This window comes from Magallana gigas, chromosome 2 (genome assembly GCF_963853765.1).
Source record: "Magallana gigas chromosome 2, xbMagGiga1.1, whole genome shotgun sequence".
In the NCBI taxonomy this organism is placed as follows: Eukaryota; Metazoa; Mollusca; class Bivalvia; order Ostreida; family Ostreidae; genus Magallana; species Magallana gigas.
Window position 1 is genome coordinate 33,792,471 of NC_088854.1, and position 16,347 is coordinate 33,808,817.

A 16,347-nucleotide genomic window follows, 5' to 3' on the forward strand; every position below is an offset into this window, starting at 1 on the left:
GATGTTGCATATCTTTAAAAAGATAAGGAAGAGAAACAGATTTATAGTAAAAAAAAAAAAAAACAAATAGTAAGAAAATTATAACATAACTACCAAAACAAAATTACAAATCAAGTGTTATCTGCAAAAAAACTACAGATTTTGTTTATGGTTTTCTGGAGTTCATATCGATTCTATGCCAATAATAGCCTGTCTCTCTAACTTCTAGAAGCACACGTAGTACAAAAATTAAGCTGTGACAAGTGTGAAAGTATGTCGATGGCTCTTCATTAATAATATGGCTGACATGGGATTGTTAAAATTAATATATAGATGTACATGCATTTGGTGTATGTATACCTTGTAGCCAATGTTCCGGTCCTGAAAGGAAAAAAAAGCGTGAAAGAAATCGACGTCCAATGTAGGAAAAGTGTGAAATGCGTATTTTCGCTGTCCCCGACGGGAATAGCTATTTCTTGTATAACATTTTCCTCCGGGGGGAAAATTTGCAACTCCGGTAAAGAAAAAGTAAAAGATAGAAATGTATAGAATTGTCCGTACAATGCGTGTCTTTTAGCGAGCAAAGCCAGAAGTAGTTATCTCTCACTATTTACTCAGTAAATATTAGTATGACCTGAAGAACATTAAGGTCAAGCAATAAATTTTAAATCCTTCCGTGCCCCCATGACGAAGTGCATTGCCTTTGTATGAAGATACATGTATTCTTGATGTTTCAGAAGTCTGTACAAAGCGGGGAAAGTGAGAGTTTTATGACTAAATACATACATGCATCACATCTATGGGATGCAGATCACTTAATATCACAGCCATTATAGAGTTACTACAACCATCTACGAAAATCTAAGAGCCAAATTTGCCTTTCCTTACGTTTTTATCTATTATAAATGCATGTCCGTGTAATTGACCTGTCTACATCAATGCAATCGATTTTCAATATTTTAATTATTAACGCTCTCTTTCCCTTTCCCGACCCCCATCTGCAAGAGTCAATCAATGAGCAAATACTGAATTGTAAGCTGAACTAATATTTGACAGACACTTAGGATCGGGCTGAATATATGGGGGGGGGGGGGGGGGTACCCCAACTTTTTTTTTTCGAAATAGACATTTTTCTTAAATTTTGAATATAGAAAGGAATTTTCATGTACCTGACCTTCCCTGTTTTGGGCAATGTGAAAAATTAAAGATAAACTTTACATATAGATAAAAATAAAAAAAACAGATATGATGCGATATCCACCCCCCCCCCCCCCCTTTCCTCTATTTTTTTTAACACAGTGCTACCTGCCTGTGTGAAAAGACGGTTGTAGTGAAAAAACTCTATTAATTTCCTAGTTCATTTCTCCTTTACACAATAGAAAACGGTTTAATTACAGTCAACACATCTAAATCGAGTTGTCATGTTAAACCATAATTTATATTTTTATTTTTAGAGAAATTGGGCACTTTATGACCTGTCTCAGCAGTAGAATTAATCTTAACATTACTTCTTTGTCAATCGAAATTTGGTTCATTTAGTAACAGCATTTGGATAAACTCGTCAGTTCGAATCCACCTGGAGTTTTATTCTTTACCGTTCATATAATGGTAAAACTATATTTAATCGTGAAAAAATAAACATTTAAAAAAACTGTATTGAAACTTAAGTGTAATTGAATCTTTCAAACGTATGTTATGCTATACATCCACATATGTAATTCAGAAGGACCATTTAGCCTAAAAAATTAAAGACTTAAAGCTGAATATGAAAAGCTTGAGGCATCGTGTGAGAAAATGTTTTATGATAAATATGTTTAACACTTCTAATATTGATAATCATATTGATAATCAAGCAAATACATGTATACCGTGTCCAAAAATTTAATACCAACGTTCACTGGTAACAGTCTAAGAATATGATTTATCATGAAAAAAAGACAGTGTTCAATTCATGAACAAAAGTCAATATTTTGAAAAGAATTTCTTTCAGCTGACCATAATATAGAATTTAGAGACAATGCATTAAGTTTTATTATGGCTGTCTTATAAAAAGCACATATGGGATGAACATTGTGTCTGATGTTTTATTTATGGAAAGGCAGCATCATCATCATAGACATCCTTTAAAACCTGGAACGATACTCCTTGCGTTCTATATCCGGTTTAACTTCATGACCTTTTTTCTTGATGTGGTTCAACGTAAGATTTTTTCATCACGTGTATTATGTCAGTAAAAAAAAAGTCCCCAAGTAAACCGGATCGAATTAATTAACGTTGATAACATTAATCACTGTTTTCTGAGCTTATTTTATCAGTGCCTCCAACTGTTTGGTCAACCTGTCAAGTGTCTCTATGTAGTGGAATAACACAACAATTGTACGATTCAAAAGGTCATTTTTTTCATAACCACACAATGCAATAAATTATTAAATCTCTTCTTCTCTCTCTCTTTCTCTCTCTCAAACAAACATTCCAATTTCAGTAATTAACATAAAATCTTAAACGAACGGTAGGTATATATAAAGTTAATTTTCCACCTCTCTCTCCTTATATGTTGCGACGACTGTTTCTCTGTTGTTCATGAAATATGACAGACTATTTATACCGCGACGACTAGCGGCCCACGTCACAAGAGTCGAGAGGCAGTATTTTATATAACACAAGAGTTCTGGCTACACAGACCCTTTCCGATTTTGCCTGTCGACTGTACAGGATTGGACTCGGGAACGCAAGGCGTTTTCCGGAAAGGAACTTCCCCTATTTATTGTGTATATACCTCGGGTGAGTATACTCAATGAATATTGTTTATTTACAATAATTAAATGCGATAAATGTTTAAATTTTTTACTGGAAACGAAACCTTAACTTTTTTGTCTTAATGACGGATAAATTCACCTTGAAAGCTTATTTCAATGATATGCGGATTTTTGTGCGTCTTTATGAAAGAAATTGAACAAGAAGTGTTTGATCCAATAATTTATTGATAGTTATTTCAAATAATTTATTTTTACCCTTCGATTTATAAAAAAAAAACTTGAAACTTTCAAATCAACATAAATCTTAGTATTGAATTATATTAGTTACAGAGAACTTGGGATAGAGAGGTTTAAATCTGATATACCTTTGAAGAATTAGTTGAAGAACAATAAATTCATCACTTCCGCTCCCCCTTTTGACAAAACAGTTTAACAACCTACTAAACTTCTGATGTGAATTGTTCTTAACTTAGATGAAAGAGAGACGTTATCATATGTTGTGACAAGACTCCCATTACCTGAATTTGTTCAACCGTTATTAGCTAACTACTACAAATGCTTTTACATTTCCGGTACCTTATACTTGTACTATTGCAAGATGTTTTTGATGAAAAAAATCTTCTTTTAGAAAGTGACTCTTTGATATCCTTTTTAAATTATTTATTTTTTTTAAAAAAAATAAACTCATGGTATATCAAATGACTCGCATTGCAACCGGAAGTCTCTTTTTGGTTTCGTTTTCTTTCCTCAGCAACTTTCGTATTTGCAAAGACAACGTCAACTGTATTCCAGACAAGAAACCTTGACCTTGTTTTGACCTTGTCCTGTCATAATTGATTCTGTCTGGATACAATTGTCACTCTTATGCATTTTTCTATTCATGAGCCAGCGTTCTTTCAACGCCCTCTTATAACTGACAAAAACGCTTTAAACTCTTGGACCTACATCGAAGTCTTTTGCATATCACTGTCCATGTCAGTGACCATGTGAGCTTAGTAGTCTATGACGATTCGACTCTCTATTTGTTTATGTAGTCTACCTTTGTATTTTTTACATCAAGTACTCACATGGATATAGACCAGGTATCGGGTGTCAGTTACAGTGTAACGTTCTGGGTGTGTGCAGGCAGTGTGTTGCTGTACCCTGTAGACGTATCGAACAAACTTACATGCTAAAGATCAACAAAAAGAAACCAAAAAGCATTAATGTGAATCATTTAAGTGAAGAAAAAACACATTTAGAGAGACAAAATTGATATACAGCTTCAAATAGATGATAATAGAAAATGTATGATAGCGTTCGATTAGTATTCGTGGATATCCTTATTCATAATTTAAATAGGTATGTCATTTTATTAATGGAAAAAGTCCGGAAAATATGTATATAAATACAATCATGTCTAAATAGAGAGCGAAAACACATACACAACAAAATCACCAAATGTTAGGGAGAACAAATCACCCAATGGTGCACTTGAAACGTCCCCAATGACCACAGTGGTTAATTTTCTTAAGAAGGGGTTTGAATGATGACTTTTTGTTGATGACAGTGTATTACTCGATGTGACAAATGTCAAAGTTTTTAGCTGTTTCTTGTACCAGATTCAACTTTTCCAGGACACACTTCACGGCTCACTGACGCCATTAAACAAATCCAAAGTTAGCAGTGGGCAGGAGATGTTATAATCTATGTAATGCCTTGAAAGAATCCCCCTTAAAACTACAAAATCATGTATGCACGGATAAAGAAGTCTTCTTATCAAACAGGACAACCAATTAACTTTTTCCCGACCTCCTATTCCCGAAACGTTAAAAAGTGTTTAATGCGCATTTCCTGCAGGCAAGGTTCAGTTGTTAAATTTTAATCATCAAGTTGATGCGTGTTTAAGTGTTGGTGCTTGCCAGAGGTTGTCGACGGAACGAAACTCCGGTAAATAGAAAAATTATGCATGCGCAATATCATAATAGCCTTAAAAGTTCATTAATGAATTCATAACTTCGTACCGACAATGATTTTATTGTTACAATCTGGTTTCTGCGATAGAAGTTCTTAGTTTTCCTCCTTACTTGCTAATTCTACGCGTAATGGTTCCTCGGGCGTATATATCACTTGTTTTAACTTATTTGACGTTAGAGGATAAACATTTATATTTATTCTACAATTTGACATTTGTGGAATATATTTGAATTTTATAGCCAAAGCGCCCCGCCTTACTGAATTAATGTCTTGTCCTTAAATCAAGGGTTCTTGTAAACCCCAAAACAAAAAAAACAAAAACTCATATGTAGAAGAAATAAACAGATAAATAAATTGTTGCCTCAATTTTAATGTTGAATTTGATTAATATATAAATGTGTCTATTTTTACATTGTGACATTTCTTCAAAATTATGACCAAACTGTTCTTCTCTTTATAAGTGAAGTCAAATTCTAAGTATAAAAAACGGGAAAATAATACAATTTGAAATGCTTAATCGACAATTTTTGACCCAAAATGAAATCAAAGTCATGTTCGAACCAATTACAAGTGAAATGCGGGGCCGGCGCCGTCTTGTCAGTGGAAGGTCGAGCAGTCGTCCTGCTGTCAAAAAGTTTGTCGACTTCTCCAGAAGTTTTTGCATGCTAAATTTCCTGTTGAAGTGCCATCATAAGTGATACATGAAACACATCATTAATTAGCATAGATACGTTTTTAAAACATTGCGGTTCGACTTTGCAGTGTTTTTCTAAGCGACAGTCCAATGGCAGTAAAAAAAGTGAACAGTACTTAAACGTCAAAAATAAGAATAATTCAATTTTTACAACTGTTTTTTTTTAAACAAAGATTTTGCGTTGCGTTCCGCTGCGTTGAAATGCGAAATGTTTTGCTTAGGCATGTTAGGCCACTAGAGGGCGCAGAAGAGCATTTGTCGTGCCCGACATAAGTTGGACCAGAGTGACGTTTGCGCCGTGTGTCCATTAGTGTGACAAATGAATACTAATGTTTAGATGGACCAGCTGTGTTCCTTGAGAATTGCACGTGTTGAAACACGAGGAAATGTCAGATGCATGTACCAAGATGACGAAAGTCAATGTTTATGGAACGCAAATTGAATACACCCCTCCTCCTCCCCCCAAACAAGATTTCGTTTCTTTGTACGGAAAATACTACTAAAATTATGAACAAATATCACAAAAACGATTTTTATTGTATTGAACTCTTACAGAAAAGATTGTATTATATATTGATTTTTCAAAATATACATAGAGACAACAGTCAAACTCTAAACTGCATACGACCTAAATGATATTACCTTGACCAAAATTGGATACTCATGTGCAATGTCATTTAGAAGTGACACAGAAAAGTTGTACTCAATTTTTATTACTTTGTTCAATTGAACTGTAGCTAACTAAATTGACTGAAATATTATCATAATAAAAATGCCAGCAGAAGCAGACGACACCGGGGCTGTAGTAAGACACTAAACAAATCTTGGCCCTATTTTAGTTTCTTTGTGTGCTTGGTGGTAAATTTGGTACGGAAAAGTAAACAGTCTCCCGTAGTCCCGTTTTAAAACATTTTTTTTTATTATAAAAAGTAATGAAAACAAAAGAAACTTGACTGAGTTTTTGACGTTTACTTCGAGCGATAAAAATATACAAGGAACTGTATTTGTAAGAAACCCCATCCCTTCATTCTAACGCACAATTAACCGCGTACGAGGCCAAAGGTGATGGGGGAAATTACCAAAATCAACAACATTCCACTATTTTAGGCTTAACCAGGGAGGGGAAAAAAGAAGAAAGAACACATGATCAAAAGATTTGATTAACCTGAGCGGCTGACATTCGGTCAATGTTAAATATACAAAGCTGTCATAGGTTGTGACCATTAGGCCAGTGATGGACCGGCGGCTATACGGTAGCTGTCAGGGACAGTGTTTACACTATCTCTAATCGTCTGACTTTGACAGTCTGGTCGTCATATTGGTGATGAGAACGCGATAAATGATAATGAGATCTTCTGATATATATCATTTGTCAGGGAGTAATTTATGAATGAGGAGGAGGAAGTTCTTTTCCTGTTCGGACAACAGTCATTCATATATTTCCTCTACATTTTAGTTGTTTTCATAACTACATGTATGATGCGCGCGCATTAAAGTGTAACGTAGTACTGTTCTAATAGCCACGTGAAGACTATATGCAAGGTATCTCCATTGATCAAATGACAATGCTATAGAAAAATTCAAAAAGCACTTCACCTTGAACTTTTGAGGATTTAAATATGCTGGAGCAATAATTAAAATTGATTGTTATCTTGTCCATTGTCAAATAGCACAGCACAACATAAAGGGATTGGCTAAAGAGTTGCAATTACAAGTTTTTATGCGCGGATCAAAAAAAAAAATCCCCGGTGGCGTGAGGAGGGGCAGGTCGACGGGGTAATTTTATTGCCGTAGTATCGATGGGGTTGGGCGGGGTGGGAATTGTAATGTTGGGAATTGTAATTGTAATGTCTATAATCAGAATTCTCTTTTTTAGATTTAATATGTTTGAAATTTCTTGTGTAGTGGGGTCCGCATCCACATGACCCCATTTAGATCTGCGCGTTTGTTTTCATCGGTCTGTTCATTAATCAAAGAGAAACTCCATTTATTTTGGGTTTTTTCCTTTTCTTTGGTCGGCCAGTTGTCCGAATTCTGTCAATAAATAAGGTCAAAATATGAGGCCCCATTTATCTACCGCACAAACAAACGTCCACATTCTCAAAATGTCTCAAAACAGAGAAGGGAAAATAAAGCAAGCAAACGTATGAGCCCTCAAGAAAACGATGTATTATATTTTGCTTAAATAATGATTTTTTTTCCTTCATAGTTAACCCCAACAGAAAAATTAATTGTATTTATAGACACTTTTAAGATGAATGGTTAAAAAATGAAATAACAATTTTAAAAGTTTGATTAAGGTTTATCATAATTTTAATTATATATCTTTAGTTTCTTTGTTAGGATAGTTTAAAAAGAGCAACCATTATAAATCTGCACGAAATGGCCTGCCGAAATGATTGCAAATTAAGTTTATATTGCGTCTCTTTTTAGATTGATACGCGATTGTACTAATTTGTAACATTGATTTGCGTTTGATTTATTTCATTTCTATGACGTTCTGATAAAAACGGCAATACTTTAAACCAAAGATAAAACGGGATTTACATACACTGACGTTCAAACTTTCTTTCGTACCCGACAGGCTAAAGAATTTTCTACTCAACGAACAAACGCATTCAGCTTTCTTAGTCGTGATCGGATATGTTGACATTTTCTTTTGTCTCGAATCTGTGGCACCTCCTCTCTCAGCTTTATTGGTCGTGATCGGATACCGTATATTGAATGTTTTCTTCTTCTCTCTATGGCACCTCCTCTTCTTTTGAAAGTTCCGAACGTCTTCAGAAAATAACCAAAGAACATGTTTCAATATCTCCCAGACGGATTATTTATTATACCGGTCGTCTGCAGCCATAAATGTTGGACTGTGACTTTAAGAGATTTACCACACCACTCCAAATTACCAGATATTTTGTATTATAAAAACTCAAAAGCTCGCTTGAATTCAATGATACGAGTACTTTCTACAAGAGAGTACCATTTGAGAACTTCTTCGAAACATTTATGAATTTGAGTCTGCAAGCAGCCCTGTGTATTTGAAATCAATAAAAAGGGACTTGATATCAGTGACTTTAGAAGTCACTCGCTCCTTGACTTGCAATTAACCATTAGTAAGAGATAGACAAGTGCATGAAGACGGTTTAAATTTTCTTGATTCCAGAAGTTACACCTGACGGAAGTTGAGAGTTTGGCTTCATCATGACGGATTCTCACGAGGAAACAGTGAGGGATTATGGGATGACTCGGAACTTTAGCAGCGACAATTTCGGTAATTCTTAGAGAGCTTGATAGATATTAATTTAAAAAAAAAACATGTACATACCCAGTAAGCAATATTATGGTCATCGAGCATCAGGTTAGGAAAAACGTTTTTCTTGAATAACGCAAAGACAACAAAAGATGTAATTTGTAATGCTGATTTATTTGAAACCCTCGAAGACTCATAAAACTTCAAAGTTGGTTTAATTGCTATAAATAATTTTAATAAAGAAAACTAAGCCATTAAGCATTGCCCTTTGTTTACAGCTAGCGATGCTCATCGTCAGATGATAGGGGTACGCTTGCCAAGGAGACAACAGCGTCCCGGGCGCTCTTCATCTTCCAGAAGACATCGAGATCAAAATGGCTACCCTAGATCGTCTGATGCTTCAAGTCCCAGTAAGTATATGCAATTATACACCTTGCAATCACCGAGGTTCAGTTGTTTGATAGAATGATATACGCCAAATTGAGGCGGAAATCTAGCTATACGAACTGCTTTAGAATTTAAGGTTTAAGATTTCTGCTTTAAGGTTTTGCATTTGCTATTTTCTTAAACAGATGTGCCAGAAAATACAACCGGTCTTCCTGGTAAGATAATCAATGTTGTAAGGGTGAAATGTTGTATGGTGTTAGCGTACTAACGTCTTTTTTTTCCATAAAGATTTTAAGGGAATTTACAAAACTCATTATTGTGTTTTGTAGAAAAACTAATGCTCAGATCAATAATTATAGTACTGACTCAATCATTAATATCATGGTTTTTGGTGACCCCGGTATTATTCTATAAATAATTAAACTTTGCTTTCTTGCTTTTTCAGAAACAGTTCTTTTGAATTGCGTGATACTCTAGTAAAAATTTAAAAGTATCAATTAAAGTAGTTGGAATATTCAATTTCAGATTTTAATTAGAAATAGAGTTTGAACTTAATTAAGATTTGATAGCACGCTTTTTTCCATTTTAGCTTCAGTGTCGCCTAGTGAACACATTCAACAACTCCTTCTCGAGAACGATGACACACACAACGTTTTCTGTCAGATGGACACACTTTACACCGCTCTGAATGAGTACCAATGGAGAGAGACTGCAAGGTAAATACCCCGACCACAAGTTAGTACATGTCGTACCTGTATTTGTTCAGTCATCATTCTGCTGTATGTCCTTCCACATTTTCAAAAGAAGAGAGAAAACTCTATCAAATTTTTATTGAGAACTCCATTCACGTAAGGAAAATGTCAAATGTCATATAAACTTCTAAAAATATTCATGATGAAATACTGAAGACAGGAGAATTAATGAATTGTTTGTAGATGGGTGAAATATGAAGAAGATGTAGAAGATGGAGGAGAGCGTTGGTCTAAGCCCCACGTTGCCTCACTTTCGCTACATTCCCTGTTTGAACTCCGGTCCTCCCTGCTGATGGGAGCTGTGATGTTAGACATGGATGCTTACCATATCACCCAGGTTGCTGGTAAGGCTCATATTTTGGTTATGTTCAAAAGTTCTTATTTATTGGTAATAAATATTCATAAAATTGTTGTAGAAACTAGTATTTTATACAGACCCATTTCTTTATTCAGACCTCATCATCGATCAGCTCATTAATGCCAAACTCTTGGAAAGCAACCTTCGCGACAACGTCAGAGCAGCGATAACAGCAAACCACGCCCATCAGCATCAAAAGCGCAGGCGAAGTATGATGCCAACTCAACAAGAATCAATGGCCGACTTCCGGAAACGTTCAATGAAGAGGAACTTTTCTAGTAACATGTCTTTCAGAAGAGGTAAACATTTACTATATAAATTTCAAAGTATATACTCCGGAGGTGCAAGCTGGCATGTCTTTTTTCGTATTTTTGAAGGCCTATAAGCGTGTATTAATCTCTCATTTCATTACAGACAGCTCAGCAAAATTAAACAGAAATCCAAATAGTGTTCCCGAAAACATTGGTGACCTTTTGAGCGATTCTGCTTCAAGTGCTAAGGTATATCTTGTTTATTTTTTTTTTAAAGACTATTTACAACATTTTGTGTTCATAGATTGAAATAAGAAGACAAACTAAAAACGAGATCAAAACTGAGTTACGTTCTTTTTTAAAAAGCTGAACCAACAGTTCATGAAAAAGATTCCTGATGGGTCGGAAGCTGCCAACATTTTGGTTGGAGAGATGGATTGCCTGAAGTATCAGATTACTGCCTTTGTGAGACTGACCGAGGCACGGTCTATCGGGGACCTGACGGAGGTCCCTTTGCCAACCAAGTTCATCTTCCTCCTCCTCGGACCTCCCGGAAGCCACAATAAAAACGTAGAGATGGGACGTTCCATGTCCACAATGATGGTTGATGAGGTATTTGCGACTTTCTAATTTTACCAAATTTTTAAACTTTTTCTTATGTTCAAAAATTCCTATATTAGCTGAATCTCTAAATTCTTGTAATACTAGTATTGACTTTGCATTGCTCTATTCTCAGGTATTCAGGGAAGTTGCATACCGGGCCAAAAGTAGGCAAGATATTTTGTCCGGAATCGACGAGTTCCTTGACCAGGTCACGGTTCTTCCTCCCGGAGAGTGGGATCCTAAAATCAGGATAGAGCCTCCTGACAAAGTACCATCCCAGGTAATTATTATAGGATTATCTTAAAATCTAGAATTTGTTAACATTATACTGGGTATGAAAAAACGTAATGATTTTCCATTTTAAAAGCAAATCATTTTCGTTTAATATGGTTTTGTTTCTAGGACCCAAGGAGACAACAGAACGCCAAGGTTCCGGAGGGTCCGAAAGTAGCAGCAGAACAGATTGAAGAGGAAGAATCTCATATCGATCCAACATTAGTACGAACTGGCAGGTAATACTAATTTTTTTTCTTCAATTAATGCGCTCACAATTAGGATGCAAGCGCGCATATTCACTTTGTATTAATTTTTTTTTCAACTTTAAGACTGTTTGGAGGTTTGGTGGCCGACATCAAACGAAAGATTCCGTGGTATGCCAGCGACTTCAAAGATTGTCTTCACATCCAGTGTGTGGCGTCCACATTGTATCTCTACCTGGCTACTCTTACACCAAATGTTACGTTCGGAGGACTTCTAGGACTGGCAACAAACCAATACATGGTATGCAAGAGTCATTTCTCTTTTAAATTAAAATTCTTACCATTCAACTCCGAAAAAAAAAATATAAAAAGACAATTAACTTAACAAACCCTCATCACAATCGTCCTTCATCTTACAGGGTACGATGGAATGCATCTTGACCGCAGCTATCGTTGGCATTCTCTTTGCTCTCTTTGCTGGGCAACCGCTGAATATTCTGGGTAGTACTGGTCCCATGTTGGTTCTGGAAATGATTGTCTACAGCTTCTGTATGTAAGTAAACAAAGGTTACTTTTGTAGGTTTTGCAGGAAATTTATTTTAAAAAATACCGATTCATTTGTGGATGCCGCAAGTTATCCTTTAATTTTTAAATAATTCTCTGTAGTGATCAAGGATGGGATTACATGCCTTTCCGGGCGTGGACGGGAATCTGGACAACAGTTATCATCATGCTTGTAGTGGCCTTTGACCTCAGTGCGCTTGTGCGGTACATCACGAGATTTACCGAGGAGAGCTTCGCTTGCCTGATCGCCATTATCTTCATTTACGAAGCTATCAAAAAAGTCATCGGAATCACCAAAAAGTATCCCGTCAATCTCAACCCAGAGCATGAATACTTCTTCAACTGCACTTGTACGCCACCTATTGACAATTCCACCTACTTTAATGCAACGAACCTAACGATGGCTGCTGGGCCGACATACGCTGTACAAGAGATGACAACCATGAGCTACGCCAATTCCAGCTCCATTGACTTCTCGACGCTGACAGAGGACATGTGCGAGATGTACAATGGAACCATGGTGGGACCGGATTGTGGTCATCATCCGTATGCCGCCGACGTCTTCTTCCTGTCCGTCATCTTGTTCTTTGGCACCTACGTCATCGCAACATCTCTGAAGGACTTCAAGACCAGTGGATACTTCCCTAGCTTTGTAAGTTTGATTAAAATAAAATAGCTTGTTTCGCTTACATTGGGACTATGTTAACGCAGTATAAGATCTATTCTTAACTTTTTGGAGATTTTTTTTTAAAGATATCAATTTTCATTATATTTGATGGGTTCTGTTCTAGGTTCGTCAAATCTTCAGTGACTTTGCTGTACTGTTAGCCATTATTCTCATGGTCGGTCTAGATATGGCCATTGGCATTCCCACGCCTAAACTAGAAGTACCAGAAAATTTCGCTGTAAGTTTCAGAAAGTGAACTTTTTTTCCGTTGTTTTCTTATTTTTGTAAAGATTTGAATACTGATAAATCATCATCTAATTTCAGCCAACAAAGCCCGGCCGTCCATGGTTTATCAACCCCATCAGCGACAAGAACCCTTGGTGGGTCATCCTTGTGTCCGCTATTCCAGCTTTCCTGTCTACCATTTTGATTTTCCTTGATCAGCAGATCACAGCTGTCATCGTCAACAGAAAGGAGAATAAACTGAAGGTACGATGTCCCCCATCAGTCTCGAATGCTCAACCATTCTATAGTACACTAATGAATTAAGTACCGGTATCAATTAAGCAGATTTTAGTATAAAAAATGATCATGTTTATATTCAATTATTTACAAGTATGATACCGAGCAACAAGGAAACTCGGGAGAAAAAAAAACAAAAAAATAATCCCACATCTTAATTACTTGTATATTGGTAATTAGCGTAATACTTCCCCATCTTTATTTATAGAGAGAGAGAGAGAGAGAGAGGACTCAAATGTCTGTGTTTTGTAAATAAATAACATCTTTGAATAAAAAAAAATGTTCTGTTGAACAGAAAGGAAACGGTTACCACTTGGACATGTTCGTGGTCGGTATCTGCGTGCTGATCTGCTCGCTGCTGGGTCTGCCGTGGTACGTCGCCGCCACTGTGTCCGCCCTGGCCCACATCATGAGTCTGAAGAAGGAATCCGAATGCTCCGCCCCAGGTGAAAAGCCGGTCTTCTTAGGATGTCGGTATGTTGAGTTAATTCCAAAAAATGAGATTTCTGCGATGTAGTTCGTATTTCTTACAATAATTGTAAATATCGATATTGGTAATTTTGACGACTTTTTATATCTGGGGTTATATTCGTTGTGTTTCAGCGAACAACGTGTAACAGCGCTGGTGGTCGGTATCCTCAGTGGTCTCTCTGTCTTCATGACCAAAATCTTGAAGGTTAGTTACTTCTAAACGCTTGATGACTGATGAAGCCGGCCTCTGTTTTTTGAGTTTGTGGCATTTTTCAAACTTTGCATTGTGCTAGATAAGCCGCCTAGATTGTAGAAGAATGCAAGCAGTTGAAATATTCATGTCTGTTTTAGGTTATCCCTATGCCTGTGTTGTACGGTGTCTTTTTATTCATGGGTGTCGCAGCTCTTAAAGGAATGCAGGTATATATATATAACAAATGTAACACTGTATATCTTATGCACTTCCAACATACTTTTCCGCAACATTTTTTCACAACATTTTGTGTCGAGTTTTTTTTTATATATTCCGAGAAAATGACTAAAGCAAGTGTTGTCTTATTTCAGTTTGTTGACCGCCTCGCTCTCATCTTCATGCCCAAGAAGTACCAGCCCGATCACATGTACCTTCGTCACGTGCCGATCAAGCGTGTTCACCTCTTCACCTTATTCCAAATCGTCTGTCTTGCTATACTGTGGGTGGTGAAGATGATCAAGTCCATCTCCATTCTCTTCCCCGTCATGGTAACATTTTCACTAGATATATCTGATTATGAAATATACAGTTGGGTATGAATCAATATCCATTAGTCTTAGCTTATGAAATGTTTGTTTCCATCTTTATAATATATCAATACGCATTCAAAATGTTGGAGAGTGTTTTATACTTTAAAACGTCAGAAAAGGTTTGCGTGAGTTTATTATTAATATATGTACATGTATTTGTATACGAATCGTGCATTTACTTATTTTCTATTTTTCATAGGTTTTGGGTACTTGTATTGTACGAAAGTTGTTTGACTATATCTTCGAGCAAAGAGAGTTAAAATGGCTGGATGACTTGATGCCGGAGGATAAGAAGATGGCAAAGGAGGACCAAGAAATGGCTGGAGATGGCGAGGTTCGTAGCATTATATTTCTTATCACCAAGGAATTTGTTGTGTTTCATCTGATATAATCATTTGAACAATTATTTCACACCCCCCCCCCATCAACCCCCCCCCTCCCCAAAAAAAAAAACCCAGCAAAGATATTAGACAAATCCAATGTAAAATGCACATTGTTAAGAACTCCAAAAATAAAAAAGTGTTATTTAATGATACAAACATTCAGTAATTGTAAAAAGATTAAATAATCTAATACCTGCACTAAGGATTATTGATTTGGTTTTACAGAAAGATCAGCTGCTGAATGAGGAGGAGTCAAAGTTCAACTACAACCGAGTCAACATCTCTGAGGAGGTCAACAAGACCGGCATGTGGCTCCAAGTGCGCCGCAGCTCCACCAGGGAGGACTCGCTCCACGAGTAAGCACGCCCGAATTTACTCTGATCTAGTTGTTGTTATTTTCTAAATATAGTATAGGCTTTTGCTATGCTGTATGGGTGGAACTACACTTCTCAGATAGTGTTTTTTTTTCCTGTTTGCTGTTTGATCGAGAGTTACCTTTCTTAGGGGTTAGAAATAAGTGGTTATTTTGGGTGCTGATAAAATACTGAAAAGGGCATTTCTAAATCTCAAGTGTTTTTATCTAGACTATTCTTTAAAGGACAGCATGTTTCTAATTAATTCTGATATCTTATTGAAGTAAAAAAGGAAAATGAATACCATATTGTGATAAAAAAAAGTTTTACTGCATTATAATGAGCTATAATTATAGCCTTTTAAATTCCTTCTGTCTAATTTTGTGCGTCCATTTACAGCAAAAATAGAAAGAACATGAAGAACGAAGAAAATTCAGAGAAAAAGGGACAAAAAGCCGCTTTCTACTTCGGAGAAAATGCGTAAAGGACAGAGATAAACACATACACAGAGAAAAAACTAATGTGTTGATATAAACAAAGAACGCGGGGAGATTGTGTGCGTTTAAATGTAGCAATTCTTTGTATTGTTTTATAAGAGACATCAATACTAGCATAGTATTAAAGATAGAACTCCTGATATTTTGTGTACAATTGGTCAAATATATAGTTAAACAGAAACAAATAGTTTACTTCACTTTGAAGTTTTGTATTTCAATGAATGACTATGTATTTTTTTTTTCTATCACATAGGTATTTTTCTGTACAAGACTGAAATATATATTTGTATTCCCTGAATTTAGGTGCTTTTGAAGGGATGAGATTAATTGGAATAAAATAAAAAAACAAATGAATGCTTATAACTGACACTCACTTTTTTGTATGTCTGCACCAGCCATTAAACTCATGATACATTTGTTAACACTCATATTGTGCATTATGACATCTACAAAGTAGCACTTTTTTTAAAACTGTAATTTTAATTTATATACGGAATAAAAAGACTTTAAAATCCGACAACATTGTTATTTATACTTTCATTTTTTGTATAAAATTTCCCCCTAAACAGAGAGGAGAGTCGCTGCAAGTAAGTTAACTAGAAAATGAGTTATTTCTCTTTTCCACCGATGAAGTCACAGGATTTC

At 35.9% G+C, this 16,347-nt stretch overlaps 1 protein-coding gene across 2 annotated transcripts; it reads left to right on the plus strand.

The window, feature by feature from the left end:
* Positions 1-2,528: 2,528 nt before the first annotated feature.
* On the plus strand, positions 2,529-16,222 carry LOC105338672 (electroneutral sodium bicarbonate exchanger 1). 2 transcript variants are annotated; one of them, XM_034460096.2, is made up of 23 exons: positions 2,529-2,760; positions 8,546-8,653; positions 8,911-9,042; positions 9,205-9,234; positions 9,609-9,735; positions 9,955-10,115; positions 10,225-10,428; positions 10,544-10,629; positions 10,747-10,992; positions 11,117-11,263; positions 11,386-11,495; positions 11,589-11,763; positions 11,882-12,015; positions 12,129-12,678; positions 12,818-12,931; positions 13,018-13,182; positions 13,511-13,689; positions 13,819-13,891; positions 14,038-14,106; positions 14,251-14,427; positions 14,669-14,803; positions 15,078-15,208; positions 15,605-16,222. In XM_034460096.2, exons 2-23 carry the CDS (start codon positions 8,584-8,586, stop codon positions 15,687-15,689), a joined length of 3,300 nt encoding a protein of 1,099 aa, XP_034315987.2. In that variant the 5' UTR covers positions 2,529-2,760; positions 8,546-8,583; the 3' UTR covers positions 15,690-16,222. The 2 variants fall into 2 exon arrangements, with proteins under 2 accessions (XP_034315987.2, XP_034315988.2); XM_034460097.2 differs by lacking the exon at positions 9,205-9,234 and having other exon boundaries at positions 2,619-2,760.
* The last annotated feature ends 125 nt before the right edge of the window (positions 16,223-16,347 follow it).

Bases quoted from the DNA above. Each gene is read 5' to 3' on its own strand.
- LOC105338672 (XM_034460096.2), top strand. From the start codon at position 8,584: ATGACGGATTCTCACGAGGAAACAGTGAGGGATTATGGGATGACTCGG. The intron at 9,736-9,954 runs GTAAATACCCCG...AATTGTTTGTAG, and splicing joins CAATGGAGAGAGACTGCAAG to ATGGGTGAAATATGAAGAAG. The intron at 11,496-11,588 runs GTAATACTAATT...TTCAACTTTAAG, and splicing joins ACATTAGTACGAACTGGCAG to ACTGTTTGGAGGTTTGGTGG.